Source organism: Heteronotia binoei, chromosome 4, assembly GCF_032191835.1.
Source record: "Heteronotia binoei isolate CCM8104 ecotype False Entrance Well chromosome 4, APGP_CSIRO_Hbin_v1, whole genome shotgun sequence".
Taxonomy (NCBI): domain Eukaryota; kingdom Metazoa; phylum Chordata; class Lepidosauria; order Squamata; family Gekkonidae; genus Heteronotia; species Heteronotia binoei.
The window spans coordinates 26,344,863-26,362,805 of record NC_083226.1 but is presented as its reverse complement, the minus strand read 5'-3'; the positions used below and the strand labels follow the sequence as shown (position 1 = coordinate 26,362,805).

General features: G+C 45.8%; 1 protein-coding gene across 2 annotated transcripts in view; it reads left to right on the top strand.

The window, feature by feature from the left end:
• The window catches only part of TDRD7 (tudor domain containing 7), a 48,475-nt gene that overhangs the window by 15,272 nt on the left and 15,260 nt on the right, over positions 1 to 17,943 (top strand). For both annotated transcript variants that reach the window (XM_060237000.1, XM_060236999.1), the window contains exons 5-9: positions 785 to 867; positions 1,503 to 1,720; positions 3,804 to 4,354; positions 12,990 to 13,179; positions 17,619 to 17,730. In XM_060237000.1, coding sequence (XP_060092983.1) covers positions 785 to 867; positions 1,503 to 1,720; positions 3,804 to 4,354; positions 12,990 to 13,179; positions 17,619 to 17,730 — 1,154 coding nt within the window. The remainder of the gene's footprint in view (positions 1 to 784; positions 868 to 1,502; positions 1,721 to 3,803; positions 4,355 to 12,989; positions 13,180 to 17,618; positions 17,731 to 17,943) is intronic.

The following is a 17,943-nucleotide window of genomic DNA, read 5'->3' as shown; positions in this document are numbered from 1 at the left end:
AGAGCACAGGTGTGTCATCTTTGAATGTATTCCACAGGCTGGGACTGAGAAGGTCCTTCCTCTGGTGACAGCTAAGCGAGCCATCCTGGAGCCAGGCACCTGTAAGAGGCCCTTAGACAATGACCAAATAGACTGTTGGAGGTTGTAACAGGAGAGGTGGTCCCATGGGTATGAGGGTCGCAAACTGTTAAGAGCTTTGACATTTAATGCCAACGTCTTGAATTGGATCTAGAGACTAACTGGTAGCCAGTGCAGCTGCCGCAGGGCCATGAGGTTCCAGTCAGCAACCTGGCAGCTACATTCTGCACCACTTGCAGTTTCAGAAGTGTTTCCAAGAGTAACCCTACACAGAGTGAATTGCAGTACTCCAGTCTGGAGGTGACCATCGGCATGGATCAATATGGCAAGATCCGACTTTGCTAGCTATTGTCCACTGCTTCTGCCATTATGGCATATATAAAAAAGGAAAACTGTGACTGAGGTGAGGTACGCAGCTGTACTGTTTTGTCAAGTCACCCGTGGCTCTTTGATTTTTGTGTCAAATTCCTGAATCACTATAACTGTTCTGTGTGCGATAAAAATTGTCATGCCAAATCAGCATAGGGTTGGAAAGAGAAAGGAGACACAGCAGTCAGCATACTCATTGTTCTGGCTTGTAGAACCCATGAGTCTTTGATATTCTGCTGGCTTCATCTTGAACATAGCTGGCTGATACCTCAGAGTGAAAGTCAGATGATAGGAGTTCATTGCATCTTTTCCTTTCTTTTCCCCTTTTGTTTTAAAGACCTGAAAAAAGACTAGTCCTCCCTCCGCGATTTCAGAAGGACCTTCCGACGCATCAGTCAAGAAACCTGTGTGACTTGAACAGTACGTTGCACGGGCAGAGCCTCACGCACGCACTTCTCTGCAACAGTGACATAAGGTCTAAACAGCAGAGTGGTGCTCTGGTTTGTGTTGATGCCTTAGTAGCAGGGGGGAGGGGGAAATCAATGTGTTCATTTGCTCAGCCCCCTGGATATTTTCATTGGCATTTTTAAACATAGCTTATTTCCAAAAAGAGGTTGCTGGGCTTGAGGATCCCGGTAAGACCCTGCAGACTGCAGGAAAGGGAAGGAAGGTGGAAGCTACAGGTTTTCAGTACCAGAATAACAGTGTGACCACATCATAGGCTGAGTTCAGAATTCACTTCCGATAGTCAAGTGGGATATGTGCAGGTTTGGCTTCTTGCTGAGCTGATACATCCCCCACTCCTCCCCACCGTAGGTTCTAAACCTCTGTTTAAAACGGGGTTTAAATACCCAGTTTGTGAGGAGCAAGATAGCTCTGATGAACCTGAATGACTATATATAATGGATGCTTGGAATTAGTATCGGAATGGGATTTTTCACACAAGGAAAAAGAGAGGGAGGTGCTTGCAGTAGCCCAGTTTGCACCCAGCCTTAATTCTGATTAGAAGGGATGTCTGAATGCAGTCTTAGAATGCGCGTTTGCTTTCTTTGCAGCAAATGCCAACGAAATGAGGCGAGCGATACAGCCTGTTCCTACTTGTCCTTCAAGTACTAGCACAACTGAGGTTCAGAAAAGAATCAAAGAGATCGTGAACAGATTCAACAGCGGCATATGGCTATCGAAGATACCACATCTGTACAAAGAGGCATATAAAGAGGACTTTAATCCAGCATTGCTGCCCCAATTAGAACGCTGGCCTCATGTTTGTGTAGTAGGTATCAGCTCTTTTTTACAGATACTTGCATAACAAATGTTGCTGAGCAATCCAAGGTAGCAGCAGGTTAGAATCTATAGCAAAGCATTTCTGAATTTTTCATCTTGCCTGTATTTATGCGCACTGATCAAAAGTGGTAGAAAGTCTATCTTCAGTTTACTGATTCCCAATTAGAAATGCAGAGCTTACAGCTGTGATACAGCAAAGGTGGGATCAGTAAGTTGTGAGGGTTTTGAACAGATGTTGGAAATTTGCCTTTTGTGATGTGAATTCTGACCTTGGCAGAAGCATTGGTGGAATAAAGGGCTTTTTTTTTGCAGAAACCCTCCCCCAGCAGGAACTCATTTGCATATTAGGCCACACCCTCTGATGCCAAGCCAGCCAGAACTGTGTTCCTGTGCATTCCTACTAAAAAAAATAAAAAGCCCTGGTGGAATGTATTTAACTATTGTTTTTGTTTGTCTTAGTCGTAATCTTGGTGGACGGTGGGGTTGCACTGGCAAAATTACCATTTCAGTTCCTTGTTGGAAAATTGGAAAGGGCATTATCATTTTTGTTAAATATCAAGAGTGGCGTTAATGAAACTATTGGCCTCTGACCTCAGTCAAGTCTTCCCACTGAAAATAAGGGGCAGTTTATGGGAACTTTCCTTTTTCCTAAAGGGCCATTGTCCCTTAAGCCATCTGTGGAGAGTGAAAATCTTCCTGAGATGATTCTGGATAGGGAGAAAAATATTGGAATTGGGGAAATAATGGGAAAAGGCTCTCACAATATTGGATATTGCCAGTCGGATCTAATGTAGAAAATGTTGGATATAGTATTGGGTCAGCAGCATCTAGTTACACATCACTGATGTAATCATACTGTAATTGTTGTTCGTGTTGGGTGGGGTGGGGTTTGGTCATAACAGCGCGAGCAGCTTGTCACAATAAGAACATAAGAGGAGCCCTGCTGGATCAGACCTTAGTCCAACATTCTGTCTCTCACACACTGACCAACCAGTTCCTCTGGAGGATGAACAACAGGGCAATGAGGCTCAGAGCTTCTCCTGATGTTGCCTCCTGGCTCTGAGATTCAGAGGTATAGTGACTCTGAATATGGAAGTTCTCCTCAGTCATTATGGCTAGTAGCCATTGATAGATGTATCTTCCATGAATCTATCTAATCTTTTAAAACTGTTTATTTCTCTGGCAGCGAATCCCACATTTTAATGGTTGTCTGTCCTAAATAAATGATCTGAAATAACACTTCCAACTATGCTTAAATTTGTAGCCTTGGTGTCCTTGTTATTTTGAATCATACCTGATCACTGTATTGAGATATGTTCTAGCATGAAAACCATCAAGCTGATGATGGGGAGAAATAGGAAATGCTGTCTGAAAGGAGTACATGGCTTTTTAAAAAAAAACCCATAGAAATCTGCTGTCAAGTGTGTAATATCAATATAGATTTGAATCTATAAATCTATGCCTAGAAAGTAGTAGAATAAACTTGACTTGGATAGCCAAGACTAGTCAGATCTCAGAAGATAAGGAGGCTTGACCCTGGCTAGTATTTGAATGGGAGACCACCAAGGCAAGACCAGGATCACAACGCAGAGACGAGCAGTGGCTTAAACCACCTCCATTAGTCTCTTGCCTTGAAAACCCTACGGAATCACTGCTCCTAAGCTGTGGAGTATTTCTGGCTCCCTGCAAGAAGGTTAGGAGTCACCCACAAGCAATATTTCCTCTTAAGCTGTGGAGTTTTGTGAGCAAAAATTCTACTTTGTGAACTACTGTCATTAAAGTTGTGAGCTGGAGGCTAAAAAATTGTGAGCTAGATCACACTAATTCAGCTTAAAGGAAACACTGCCCACAACAAGCTGTCCGCCTCAGAAGGAGAACTGTATGTTTGTTTGTTTTTTAATGCGTGGAGTTGTTTTACCTAGCATGGTGGTTGTGGAAAGCAGAACAGGGTTAGGAATTAAATGCCCCATCCCAGATGCTGCTTTGGGTGACTTGAAGCAAATTCTTAGGTTCAAACAGCTGCAGGTTTCTTTATCCAAATGTTTGTCATTATCACTTGTCTTTCCCCCAAGGCAAAGGTGTGCTCTGGAGGCCAGGGGGATGTCCTTCTCTTCCCAGCAAAGAACATCTCAAGCCCGGAAGGAAAATCTCAGCCCTCAATCATCAAAGAGCCTGCACAGAACAAGGGTCCTACTGGGTCCCACTGGGACATCAAGCAAAAAATTGAAGCCATTCTGTTAAACTACTCTAGTGGTCTTTGGGCTAACGCGCTCCCCAAAGTGTATGAAGAGACCTACAAAGCAACATTTCCCCAAGACATTCTGAGCCACCTTGACACCCTCTCAGATGTCTGCGCTGTGGACTACGTATCTGGCAACCCCAAAAAGGCAATTCTCTATGCAAAACCGAAACAGAGCTCTGAGAATCAGAATGGGACTGGCAAAATCCAGGTGCATGAAGACCTTAAGCGAGTGGCAGAGGAAGAGGCATCTGCACTCAGACGGGAAGTCCAAGAGAAGGGTCCGGAGGAGAATATAACTGTGCCTCCTTTAATTGTCCCAGCAGAAACGTCGCCATCAATTTTGGTAGTGGAACTGGACAACACAAATGAAGTTGTCATCAGGTGAGTTGACAGCTGCAGCTTCTCCTAATGTTTCTGTAATGTCTGGGGTGATTCTTCAGAATTCATGTGCTTCTACTTCCAGTGACCCTGACCGTAACGCTTAAGAAGTAGATAGTGAACCCAACTCTTGAATTGTAGCTTTGTGTTCTCTGGTCATAACTCGTTTTTCTCTGCTCCCAGGTCTTAGAAGTCCCTTAACAAGCTCACTCCACTGAAACAGATGCACTGTGTGGGTGGGATCCAGAAATCCAGTTCTAACAAACCCAGTGGGATTTTAGAGCTTGCAGCAGACTTACAATACCATATCTCGCACTGCTTTTGAAACTCCCAGTGTCTTGCTGTCATTTAGCACTAGACTGTGTATTCCAGCTCGTGATTTTTATCAGGTACAGTTGGGGACTATTACTGTGCCCGGTATTCAGAATCCTGTTTCTGAAACTAGTAGGCTGGATTTGCTCTCTAGTTTCTTAGTAGTGCTCTTTTGATAGGCCTTCCTTTCCTCACTTAATTACATTTAATGGACTTTTGGGTTACATCTAGTAACTTAAAGTTAATTTCTTCCCCCCACCCCCTTAGTTAGGTTTGATGTAGGCACTGAATTTGAAAATTCACCATGAGAAATCATGGAGGACAAATCTCTCAGTGGCTACTAGCCATGATGACTGAGGGAAGCCTCCACATCCAGAGGCACTAATCCTCTGAATCCCAGAGCCAAGAGGCAACATCAGGGAAAGCCTCGGCCTCCATGACCTGTTGTGCTCTGAACTGGTTGGCCATTGTGTGAGACAGGATGCTGGATTAGACGGACTATGGGTCTGATCCAGCAGGCCTCTTCTTACGTTTTTATGTTTAATCTACTAGAAGAGATTAGAAGGCTCACACACACAAAAAATTTTTTTGAGGACTTCTTTCCGCTTTTGGGAGAATTGAGGAAATTTGGGGGAGCACTGAAAAAAAATCAAGTAAAGTATTTAAGACAGATTTTTATTCTGTTTTACATAATGTTCTTGTACATTGTCTGCGGCATTAGAAAGTGATTTGTATGTGTATTTTAGTTTCAGTATATTTTCAAGGATATATTGGTGTGTGAATAATTTTAGCAACAAACCATAAAGCTGTGCCCTGACCTAGATAGCCCAGGCTAGCCTGATCTCATCAGATCTTGGAAGCTAAACAGAGTCAGTACTTCATTAGGGTTTGTAGAATCTTTCGGGCTCAAGTGCCGTGTTCTACTGGAGAAAGTTTTCCTTCCAGACGTTTCGTTCTCAGCTGCGGAGAACGTCCTCAGTGGCATTGCAGCCGGAGCAGGCGCTCTGACCTTCTTGGCTGCTGTGCATTGAGACTGCATTGAGAGTCAGTACTGGCAAGTATTTGGATGGGAGACCTCCAAGGAATTACCGGGGTTGTGACACAGAGGCAGGCAATGGCGAACCACCTCTGAACATCTCTTGCTTTGAAAATGCTACAGAATTGCCATAATTCAGTTGTGACTTAATGGTACTTTCCAGCACCACCACCAATAAAGCTAACAATTTTGGCTTTTAGTGTGTGCTTGATCATAAATCATTAAATAGGTCAGTGTTCCAAAGTTTAATTTGGTAGCCCTGTTGTGATTATATGATACAGTTTCTGTCTAAATTGCGCACTTTCTTTTGTCTACTAGAAAAGTACCGTAAGTCTTTTAATTTTGGGGTCCATCTTTCTTGCCTCCTGCATGTGTTCTGGTTGGTAGGATGGGGCAGCTTACATCTTGCTTTCAGGTATTAGGTATATTTGTGATTTTGTTTGATGGAAACTAAGGCACATGTGCTGTGTGGTGGAACTGGCTTGCTCTGGCCTGCAGGCCCTGTGCTGCCCTGACTTCCTAGGATCTTCATCGTGGTCTCTGTGCAGTCCCACACATGGGCTTTCCCGCTGGAACGAACCCGACTTCGGAGAATTTAAAGCTAGCCTAGGCATTTATTTTGGCGGGCATGCCTGGAGCGAGTTGAAGGCACTCCACCCACCCAGTTTCTTTCTAACCGCCACCCGGGATAGTCCTTCCTCATTGCATCTCCTCAACTTTGCTAGCCTTACCTATAACCCGCTTTACTGTCGCCTCACCTTTTTTCCCTCTAACCCCCCCTCCCTCCCCCCTGGGCGTATGGAAGGAAAGGATCCAAAAACCACTTTTAAAAAGTGTGCTCGCTGTGGGACAAAAATCCCCTTGACAGACGGTCACTCTCAGTGCTTGTTTTGTTTGGGGGAGGTCCACAGAACCGACACCTGTATCTATTGCAGCCAGTTCAGGAAACAGGCAAGAAAAAACCACTCCGTGAGGCTGAAGAGTCACTTTTTAGAATCTTTGTTGCGGCCTGTGATGTCCCACGCTTCTGGGTCCCAAAGCTTGCCGCCTTCCCTGACACCGCAAAGGGACGTGGCGAAACCGGCAGCTTCAGTGGCATTGGCTCCCAGTAAGCTTAAGTCCGGCAAGCATACTAAAAAGTTGGACCACTCCAAGAAAAAGCATCACTTGGAACAGTCGTCAAAGCGACAGCAGGAGTCAAGAACATCGAAGTCGACTTCGAGGACCCAGTCGGATCCTAGAGCTTCTGACACCATGACTACAACCTTGGTACCGAAATCTACGGCACCAGTTGTTCCACCAGAACTTTTGATGCCCACTGATGTGATTGCTGACAAGATCATACGGATTTGATCCCGGTCACCATCCATTCACGAGTCCCTGCCTGAAGACATCTTAGCCACGGAGTCTATGGAACCATCACCTCGAATCCAACAAAGAGCCAACCTTCTCGAGGTGCATTCATTCCGTGAGGTGTCGGCACCAAGAGCATTTAAGGATTCTGCTGTCTCCCCACTCCATCAGGAATCTCCGGCTTGTCGGTACCGAGAAAGGTCTCCGAGTCGACATAGAGATCGATACTACTATTACAGCCAGTCCAGATCTTGGTCACTATCTCCATACCGGCATCACTATTACAGGCCTTCTAGATCTCCATCCATTGAATACCGACATAGGTACCGTGACCAACCTCAGTACCATGAGGATGACCGTGACCAACCTCGGTACCGTGAGGAATCTTATCAACCTTGCCATCGAGAAGAAGCTCATTGTTACACATTGAAGACCCTCATCACCAGTACCAGGACGAAGCCTACTATCAACACCGACAGGAACCGAAGCAGACATTGCCGGCTCCCTCAACATCCAAACATACCATGCATTCAGACCAAGCTATCGTGGTGACAAAACCTCTAACTGTGACAACACCAGTACTTGACCTACCCTCGACTCCAGTAGAAGTCCAAGAGGACTCCGAAGCCAAAAACTCTGAGTCATCACATTCAGTCTCGTCTCCAACATCACCGGCATCTGATATTACAAAACCAGTTGACCCATCTCCATCTGAGGGATCCAAGGCTTATCTGAATCTACTCACGAACATGGCAAACATACTCAACATAAAACTAACCACATACTTGCCGAGGTTATCGGACGTGGTCCATGACCTGATCCATGCTGACTTGCCTGCAGGATCCTTCTTACCGATGCTACCTGTCCATTTAGAAGCATTGAAGGAAGCTTGGGATAAGCCAGCATCAGTTCCACCAACGTCCAAACGTATTGAGTCCTTATACAAAATACATGCACCAGATTCGAAATTTTTGTTTAGTCACCCTGCTCCAAATTCGATGATTGTCCATTCCTCTTCAGAGTCAAAGCAGACATGTCACCCTGTTCCTTCAGAGAAAGAACGAAAGAAGTTGGATGCATTGGGCAGAAAGCTCTACTCCCTTTCCACCGCTACATCCAAAATTCATAATTATTTAGCCTATTTTGCTGCCTATTCTTTCAATTTATCATCCCAATTGAATCACTAGTTCCATCCTTACCTGAAACCTCACAAAAGCAAGCTTCAAAGATACTGCAAGAACTTAACCATGTGAGTAAGCAACAAATCAACTCAGTACGGCATGCGGTGGCTTGTTCTTCAAGAACCATGGCTACTTCCATTGCCTTACGCAAACATGCTTGGCTTTGTTCATCATCACTTCAACCTGATATAAAGCTTAAGATAGAAGATTTGCCTTTTGATGGCCAAGGTTTATTTAACGCAACCACTGATGACATCTTAACCGCAGTAGATGACAGCAGAAAGAGAGCCAAGAGATTAGGGGTTAACCAGCAACAACCTCAAACTAACAGGCAAAGAGGATGGAAAACACCCTTCTATAAGCGTCCCCGTTCCCCCAGGCAAGCTGATTATTGGAAACAAAGAGCTCCTCCGGCCAAGCAACCATTCCATCAGCGTCCATGACCACAGTCGACCAAAAAAGCGGCTACGGCCACGAAACAGTCTCTTTGACTTGCTGATGCCACCACCACCACCGATATATCATCTTCATTCACGTACAACAAGGCTGCTTCCCTTTTACCCCATGTGGGAATCCATAACAACGGATTCATGGGTCCTGGCGATCATCCACAGGGGTTACACCATAGAGTTCGCTTTGCCCCCGAAGCACCATCGCTTCATACCTACCCCTCCTTCTCTACCTCTTCAGGAAGAGATCGCTACCTTGCTGGCCAAAGAAGCCATAGGACCAGTACCACCTCAATACCATCGTACAGGGTTTTACTCCCGATACTTTCTGGTCCCAAAGAAGGATGGAGGGCAACGTCCAATACCGGACCTTTGCGAACTCAACCATCACATCCGATACAAAAAATTCTGCATGATCACCCTGCAGTCTATTCTCCCTCTGATTCCCAGAAACGCTTGGATGGCACTCATAGACCTCCAAGACATCTATTTCTGTCTTACCATCACCCATTGCCACAGAAGATTCCTAAGGTTCGCTGTTGCGAACAATCACTATCAGTTCCGGGCTCTTCCCTTCGGGCTATTAACAGCACCAAGGGTCTTCACCAAGTGCATGGCGGTGGTGGCGGCGTCATTTTGTCAACGAAAAATTTCCATATACCCGTACATAGATGACTGGCTCATTGTGGCTCAATCCCAAGAGCAGCTTCAACAGGACATTTCGACCACGCTTACACTCCTACCTTCTCTAGGCCTACAAGTCAACCTCCAAAAATCCAATCTTGTCCCGACACAGAACATCCAATTTATAGGCGCACGCCTATCAACGATAACGCACAAAGCCTATCTGCCAGCAGACAGAGTTCACAATATTCAGACCTTAGCCAATGCCATCATATCTCACCCAACCCAGACAGCTCTCACCTTCCAACGCATGCTGGGTCTTATGGCGGCTACGACTTCTGTCCTCTGTCATGCAAGGCTTCTCATGAGACCTCTACAATTGTGGTTCGTTCAGTCTTTCCATCCACGCCGTCAACGTCAGCGAACCCTACTAACAGCTCCACATCACATTCTTCCAATTATGGAATGGTGGACAATAGAAGATCACCTTCTGGCAGGAATGTCATTCCTGAGATCACCTCCATCAGCCATTGTCATGACAGACGCTTTGAGATGGGGTTGGGGAGCCCATTTTGACACCCTAACAGTGCTGGGACAGTGGACAGCCTAAGAGAAATCCCTCCATATCAACTGTCTGGAACTCCTGGCGGTCCACAGAGCACTCAGATCTTTCCTGCCATCTCTTCACGGTCTACACATTCAAGTCACATCAGATAGTGTTGCGACTGTGTTCTATATCAACTGACAAGGAGGTACTGCATCTACCCGTCTGTGCAAGAGAGCTCTAGCTCTTTGGCATTGGAACATTGCCCACAACATCTGACAGCTGTACATCTACCTGGGATCCAAAATATCCAAGCGGATACTCTAAGTCGCCAACGCGTGAACGATCACGAATGGACACTCAAACGATCTTATCTCCAACCAATCTTCAAAATGCTTGGAGTTCTAGTCATTGATGCATTTGCTTCACCGGACAATGCCCAATGCACCCATTTTTATATGCGAGGTCCCCCTTCCACTCAGTCTGCGGGAGATGCTTTTCTCCACCAATGGAAAGGACCACTTCATTACCTCTTTCCACCCATTCCACTAATAACGAGAACGCTCCAGAAGATTCAATTAGATCAGACCAATTGCATACTAATAACACCCTGGTGGCCCCATCAATCATGGTTCACCACACTTCTCCTTCTCTCCAACAACGTATTTCATTGCTTCCCTCAAACTCAGGACCTTCTTTCTCAACAGAATGGCAAGGTCCTACATCACGATCCAGGACTCCTGCGTCTAACTGCTTGGAGAATCAGTTTTTAGATTTTCCTGCAGAAGTCCGACACGTTCTATTGAATGCCAGAAAACCATCCAACCAGAAGGTCTTATTCTCTGAAATGGAAAAGGTTTACTCAATATGCTGCCCAGTACAATTTCTTACCTGCATCATCTTCTATAGCTCAAATTCTGTCATACACCTTATCTCTCTCCAACTCCGGCCTCGCTTACTCCTCTTTGAAAGTTCATTTGGCCGCCATTTCAGCCTTCCGTCCACATATTGAAGGACGCACGGTGTTTTCTCATCCTGCTGCAAAATCATTCCTCAATGGCATTCTGCACCTAAGACCCCCAATTTGACAACTTCAACCGACATGGAGTTCATCTCTTGTCTTAAGTCAACTAATGAAACCTCCCTTCGAGCCAATGGCATCTATACCACTGCATCTTTTGTCATGAAAAACAGCACTGTTGGTGGCACTTACATCTGGCAAAAGAGCAAGCGATGTTTGTGCTTTCCGGACAGACCCACCTTACACTGTCTTTCACCATGACAGATTGGTTCTGCGTCCCGATCCAACCTTTCTCCCAAAGGTTGTTTCACCTTACCATCTAGGAAAACCGACCACTTTACCTTCCTTTTTCCAAAATCTTAGTGACATGGGCGAACGAACTTTACACAATCTTGACGTATGTTGGTTACTAAGTTTGCTATGTTTACTATGTTGGTTACTATTACTTGCTTACTATGTTGATAGAACAAGCCCTTTTTGTAAGGACTCGAGACTTTTTATAGCCTATGGGACTCATAAACAAGGGCAAAGAATCTCTACACAGAGACTCTTGAAATGGCTTGTGGCTGCTATTAAGTTATGCTATCAACTAGCTAAACAGCCTATACCTGAACATTTACGAGCCCATTCCGCTAGAGCTCTCTCTACGTCCTCAGCTTTCTCCAGGGGCGTACCGATTGAAGACATCTGTGCTGCTGCAGTCTGGTCTTCTACATCGACATTTGCCACGCACTACGCCTTAGATGTCCGTGCACGGTGAAACGTGTCCTTCGGACAAGCTGTACTTCGCTGTATCTTTGATTGAAACCTGCAGTCTCTTCTCCTGTAAGTACAATAATTTTGGGGGGGTGTCTATATGCATATTTAATCTATGCCGCTCCTTTATAGAACCAGCACCCACCTCCGTGCACTTCAGCTTACCAGTCACCCATGTGTGGGACTGCACAGAGACCACGATGAAGATAAACAGGTTGCTTACCTGTAACTGATGATCTTCGAGTGGTCATCTGTGCAGTCACACACGCCCGCCCAGCCTTCCCCACTGCTGGTTTTTCTGCTACATTTTACATTTAAGATTCCTTTATGCAGTGGCTAGAAGAAACTGGGTGGGTGGACCGCCTTCCTCTCGCTCCAGGCATGCGCAGTGGATGCCTGCTCCCCAGAGCGGGAGGGAATGCGTGCCAAAATAAACGCCTAGGCTAGCTTTATATTCTCCGAGGTCGGGTTCATTCCAGTGGGAAAACCCATGTGTGTGACTGCACAGATGACCACTCGAAGATCATCAGTTACAGGTAAGCAACCTGTTTTTTTTCTCAACACCTAGAGAGGCTTTTCTTAGTGCCTGTGTAGCTCTTTAGGGGCTTCTGTAAAGCTTTTCACAATATTGTCAGTCCATGTGACTGTTTTATAAAGGAGAACACTGTTATCCTCATGTTACAGACTGTGGCAGAATATGGAGTTGGAAATGAGTTGCTTGCTAAAGACCATGCTATGAGGCTGTGATTCTGGGAACAGGGCTGGTACCCTGTTATGCCAGCTCTTACTGTTTTATTAATTTCTGTATAAATGGAGCTCTTTTGCACTCCAGTATAGACTTTTTAACATGTATCACAAAATCCACTCATCAAAGGAGAGTGTCTACATGAATTCATGCAGAAAGAAGTCCACTTTCATAAAATGCAGCCCAAATTAATTAGCTCTGGATTGGATTCAGCAGTGTGTGAATAGAAACGTGTGTAAACACTTAGCACAGTTCCCCTTGTGCAGGTAGTAGATATTTTGCAGTGCCTGTCAATCTTAGTGATTATTTGCATAGTGTGCTGTGCAGCTGGAAATGCTGTGGGATAAATAAGCTCAACGTTGTACAAGCGGCAATCAAGACATTTCCTTTGCTTCTATTTGCACAGAGACTGTAGCACACTCAGGAATCATCTGCTGGATCCAATCCACGGCCTGTTTGCTTTTGGGGCAGTTAACAGGAATAATTCTTTGACTTTGCTAATCCACTTTAGTTGTCCTTTTCAGAAAAGATGGTTTATCTGCTGGTTTGCCAAGTTAACTGGGGTTTTTTTTCCAGTGTTCCTGTCCTGAATGTACACTGATTTTGGAATTCCGTAGGTACGTAGGCAAAGACTATTCTGCCGCCCAGGAATTAATGGAAGACGAGATGAAGGATTACTACAACCAGCAGAAGCCCTCAGTTCTTCCGATACAGTTGCATAAAGTTGGTCAGCTTGTTGCTGTGCCTGCAGAAGAGGATGCTTGGCTACGGGCAAAGATAATTGCAGTCGAAGGCAATAGAGTAAAAGTGAGTGTGCCCTGTTTCTTTAAGACAGTACAGTAAAATTCAGGTGCTGGTCCCCGTGACTTGCCTGCAGAAGAATTTGCAGTACAGCAGTTAACTTCTGCCAGGACAAACTAAGAACTGCAGCTCTTTCTCTCTAGCAGATGGTGTGTTGATGCTTCATATATCTAATTTCCTTTAGGACTTTCATAACTGTGGCCCAATGCAGTGATCTTTTGCTGGTTCCAGTTGCCATCCGACAGATAGGAGATTGATAGGAAGTTGTGTATGCCATGTTTTTGTACCTAGCTTTGTGTCTGCATCTCTCTCTTCTGCTTCCAGCAACTGTCATAAAGAGATCCAGGCCACATCTGTAAGACCTTCCTCTGGTAGGAACCTTTTCATCCCAAGTCAGTGGGAAGAAGCTGTGGCTCAGTGGTAGAGCATTTGCTTGTCATGCAGAAGGTCCCCAGTTCAGTTCCCAGCATCTCTAGTTGAAAGGCTCAGGTAGCAGGTGATATGAAAGACCTCAGCCTGAGACCCTGGAGAGCAGCTGCCTGTCTTAGACAGTGCTGACTTTGATGGGACCAAGACAGTTTCATGTCAATCGGCAGGGGTCCTTCTTGGGGGGTCTCTCCAGCTTCAGAATTGAGGCAAGTAATAACTAGAGACAGGGGCCTCCTTTGTCATGGCTCCACAACTCTGAAACTCTTCTCTTCTGAGAACACTTGTTCTCTCCCGAGAGGAGGAGGACACTGATACACTTGGGTTCCTCTTTCCCCAATCGCTGGAGGGAGCCATAATGGGCTGGAGGGGGAGCCTACCCTTAGACTTTTTCCTGCCTCCACCTGAGAGAGCAGTTGATTTAGAGACCTCCTGAGATTTCCCTTTTAGGAGCTCCTTTGGTTGCACTTTATTTTTCTCTTTCCACCTGTGTGCCTCTCCTTTTGTTTAAAAAACAAACTTTGTTCTTCTGGCCTGGTCTTCCCCAAGGCTGTTTGCCTTTTTCCTGCTGCTTCTTTCGTCTTGATGTCCACAGCTGAGGTCTCTGACCATGGGACCTCCTCCAAGAGAGAGTTGGGGCGGTGTGGGGGGCGGTGTGTGATCCCCAGGCAGTAGAGTAGGAAATCCCTGCAAACCTGCAGAGCTCCTGGAGCAAGTCATAAGCCACAAACCACCTGGCTTGGATCATGAAGCAGGCTTGATATTTGGCATCAAAACTGCACCCTCTTATCAGCTGGGATGGCCTGTATCGGCCCATCAGACCTGCTCAGTGCAGCCTTCTTTACCCTCCCGGATGAAGGGAGGCCTCTTCACCCCTCCCTTCCCAGTCAAACAACTTCAAAAAAATAGCTGCTTCAAGGCCTCTATGCCAGGGCTTCTCTTGGCCATCAAAGGCTGCCTGTAAAATGCACCTTCCCCATTAGGAGCAATTATTCAGATTTCTCAGACTACAGATCTGAAGATAGGGATTCCCCCTTAGGCTCTGAGGATTCTGATGCAGATCTGGATAAAGAGGAAGGCCGGTTGTCTGAGGATGAAGCCCCTCAACAGAGCAAGCCAACTCATTGCCTTTTTTCTCACACGGAATCAACTGTGTGACTGAACAACAAAAGAGGTGTTCAGCTGTGAGCTGTGTTCAGCTTTTCCCTTTCCGTCTCTTCCCATACTCTTTTCCTCTCAGTTTACTCAAAGTTCCTGTGGCTAGCTTAGCATCAGGAGTGGCTCTTCCAAAAGAGGGAGGAGGCACCCTTAAAGATTCCAGATCGAGCCCAAGAGGCCATTGCATTCTCCATTAAGCTTCTGCTGCCAGAGCATCATATATGTGGCTTTGTAAACTGTCCCAAGAATACCCACATCTAAATCAGTTCCTGTCAAGTTACATGCATAATCTGGAGAAGGCAACAGCCTTCCTGTCTGATGCTAACCTACACACAATCAAGTTCTCAGTAAGGGCTGCGGTTTCCACAGTGGTAGCCAGAAGACATCTCTGGCTCAAGTCCTAGAATGTGGACTCTCTTTCTAATTCTCACGTGGCATCTTGGCATTTCCTGAGTGGCAAGGAAATGCCAAGAAAACACAACACACAGCCATTAATGTCTAAACTGCTGGCAACAAAAGTGAGTACACCCCTAAGTGATGATGTCCAAATGGGACCCAAAGTGTCAATATTTTGTGTGGCCACCATTATTTTCCAGCACTGCCTTAACCCTCTTGGGTATAGAGTTCACCAGAGCTTCACAGGTTGCCACTGGAGTCCTCTTCTACTCCTGCATAATGATGTCACGTAGCTGGTGGATGTTTGAGACCTTGTGCACCTCCACCTTCCGTTTCAGGATGCCCTACAGATGCTCAATAGGGTTTAGGTCTGGAGGCATGCTTGGCCAGTCCATCACCTTTACCCTCAGCTTCTTTAGCAAGGCAGTGGTCGTTTTGGAGGTGTGTTTGGGGTCATTATCATGTTGGAATACTGCCATGAGGCCCAGTCTCCGAAGGGAGGGGATCATGCTCTGCTTCAGTATGTCACAGTACTCCCCAGTACTTCACAGTACTTCAGTATGTCACAGTACTCCCCAGTGTTGGCAGCACTCATGCAGCCCCAGACCATGACATTGCTTCAGAGGTTGAAGGGGTGGGGGTTCAGCCTGTCAGAGCTCAGACCATACGCTGCACGCTGCATCAAATTTGTCTGCAGAGCTGTCGTCCCAGAAGGAAGCCTCTTCTAAAGATGATGCACAAGAAAGCCCGCAAACGGTTTGCTGCAGACAAGCAGACTAAGGACATGGATTTCTGGAACCACGTCCTGTGGTCCGATGAGACCAAGATAAACTTATTTGGTTCAGATGGTGTCAAGCGTGTGTGGCGGCAACCTGGTCGGGAGTACAAAGACAAGTGTGTCTTGCCTACAGTCAAGCATGGTGGTGGGAATGTCATGGTCTGGGGCTTCATGAGTGCTGCCGGCACTGGGGAGCTACAGTTCATTGAGGGAACCATGAATACCAACATGTACTGTGACATACTGAAGCAGAGCATGATCCCCTCCCTTCGGAGACTGGGCCACATGGCAGTATTCCAACATGATAACGACCCCAAACACACCTCCAAAACGACCACTGCCTTGCTAAAGAAGCTGAGGGTAAAGGTGATGGACTGGCCAAGCATGTCTCCAGACCTAAACCCTATTGAGCATCTGTGGGACATCCTGAAACGGAAAGTGGAGGTGCGCAAGGTCTCTTAACATCCACCAGCTACATGACATCATTATGCAGGAGTAGAAGAGGACTCCAGTGGCAACCTGTGAACTCTGTGCCCAAGAGGGTTAAGGCAGTGCTGGAAAATAATGGTGGCCACACAAAATATTGACACTTTGGGCCCCATTTGGACATTATTACTTAGGGATGTACTCACTATTGTTGCCAGCAGTTTAGACATTAATGGCTGTGTGTTGCGTAATTTTGAGGGGACAGCACATTTACACTGTGTTATACAAGCTGTAGACTCACTACTTTACATTGTAGCCAAGTGTCATTTCTTCAGTGTTGTCACATGAAAAGATATACTTAAATATTTACAAAATGTGAGAGGGTGTACTCACTTCTGTGACATACTGTATATTCCACCCATTCCCCCATTGGGGGCTCAGAGCGGAGTACAGCAAATAGAAATAAAATCATAATAAAACTAATTACAACATTCATCAGCGTATGCAGCAAGATGATTCAGCAAGATGACATGACAGCAAGGTGGTATAGTGCAAATTAGTACCGCAATATAGCATCACAGTACAGTAGTGCAGTAGAGCAGCAGAGCAGTAGCGGGGAGGCAGATCTATTGATAAATAGATGCCCGCTGCCTCATCCAAAGACCTGGAGGAACAGCTCCGCTTTGCAGGCCCTACGAAAGGCCAGCAAGCTAGATAGTACCTGGATCTCCATAGGGAGCTGATTCCACCAGGTTGGGGACAGGATCGAGAAAGTCCTGGCCCTGGTAGAGGCAAGACTTGCATCTCTTGGGCCAGGGACTATCAGAAGATCTTGGGAGGCCGAACAAAGCGACCTCCGGGGCGTATATATGTGCAGAAAGAAAGCTTGCTGCAATTCTTTTGTTCTGAGGTCAGTTAAAAAAAAATCAACCAAACTTAATATTTAAGAAGGCAGCCTTCCATTTTGAAAATCAGGTCAATCAGTGATTGTAAAGTGAAACATAATAATTTGTCATGTAGATATGGTTAAAAGGTTGGATCCATTCCTGCCCATACTACTCCAGTGCTGCCGTGCCCTAAGCTGCCCCTGTTGCTCAGGATCCCCTGTCCCCCCAGGAGCAGCATTTAGTGGAGATCAGTGGGCTGGAGTGGAGAGGAACAAGACAGGAAGGTACCATTCTGCTGACGGAAAATTCCATCCGGATCAAACTTCTGTGTGAGCCCCTCTAGTGTTTAATCTTGTTTCTCTTGCATTACTTAGGTGTGCTATGTTGATTATGGTTTCATCGAAAGCATTGAAAATACCAAACTGTTCAAACTAGCGAAGCAGTTCTATTCACTGCCATGCCAGGCTTCAAAATGTAAACTGGCAGGTAAGATAAATATGCGCAAATGATTTTTTTAAAAAAATGATCTCCCGCTGGGGTGATGTTAGAGCTGTGACGGTCTGAAAAGAAACAAAGAAAGAATGGGGGGGGGGGGCAGGCTTTTCTCCCGATGACTTTTTTGAATATTTGCAGTGGAAAAACTGAGACATTTGGAATAGCATTGAAATAAATGATATGTGCTAAGATGAATGGCATATA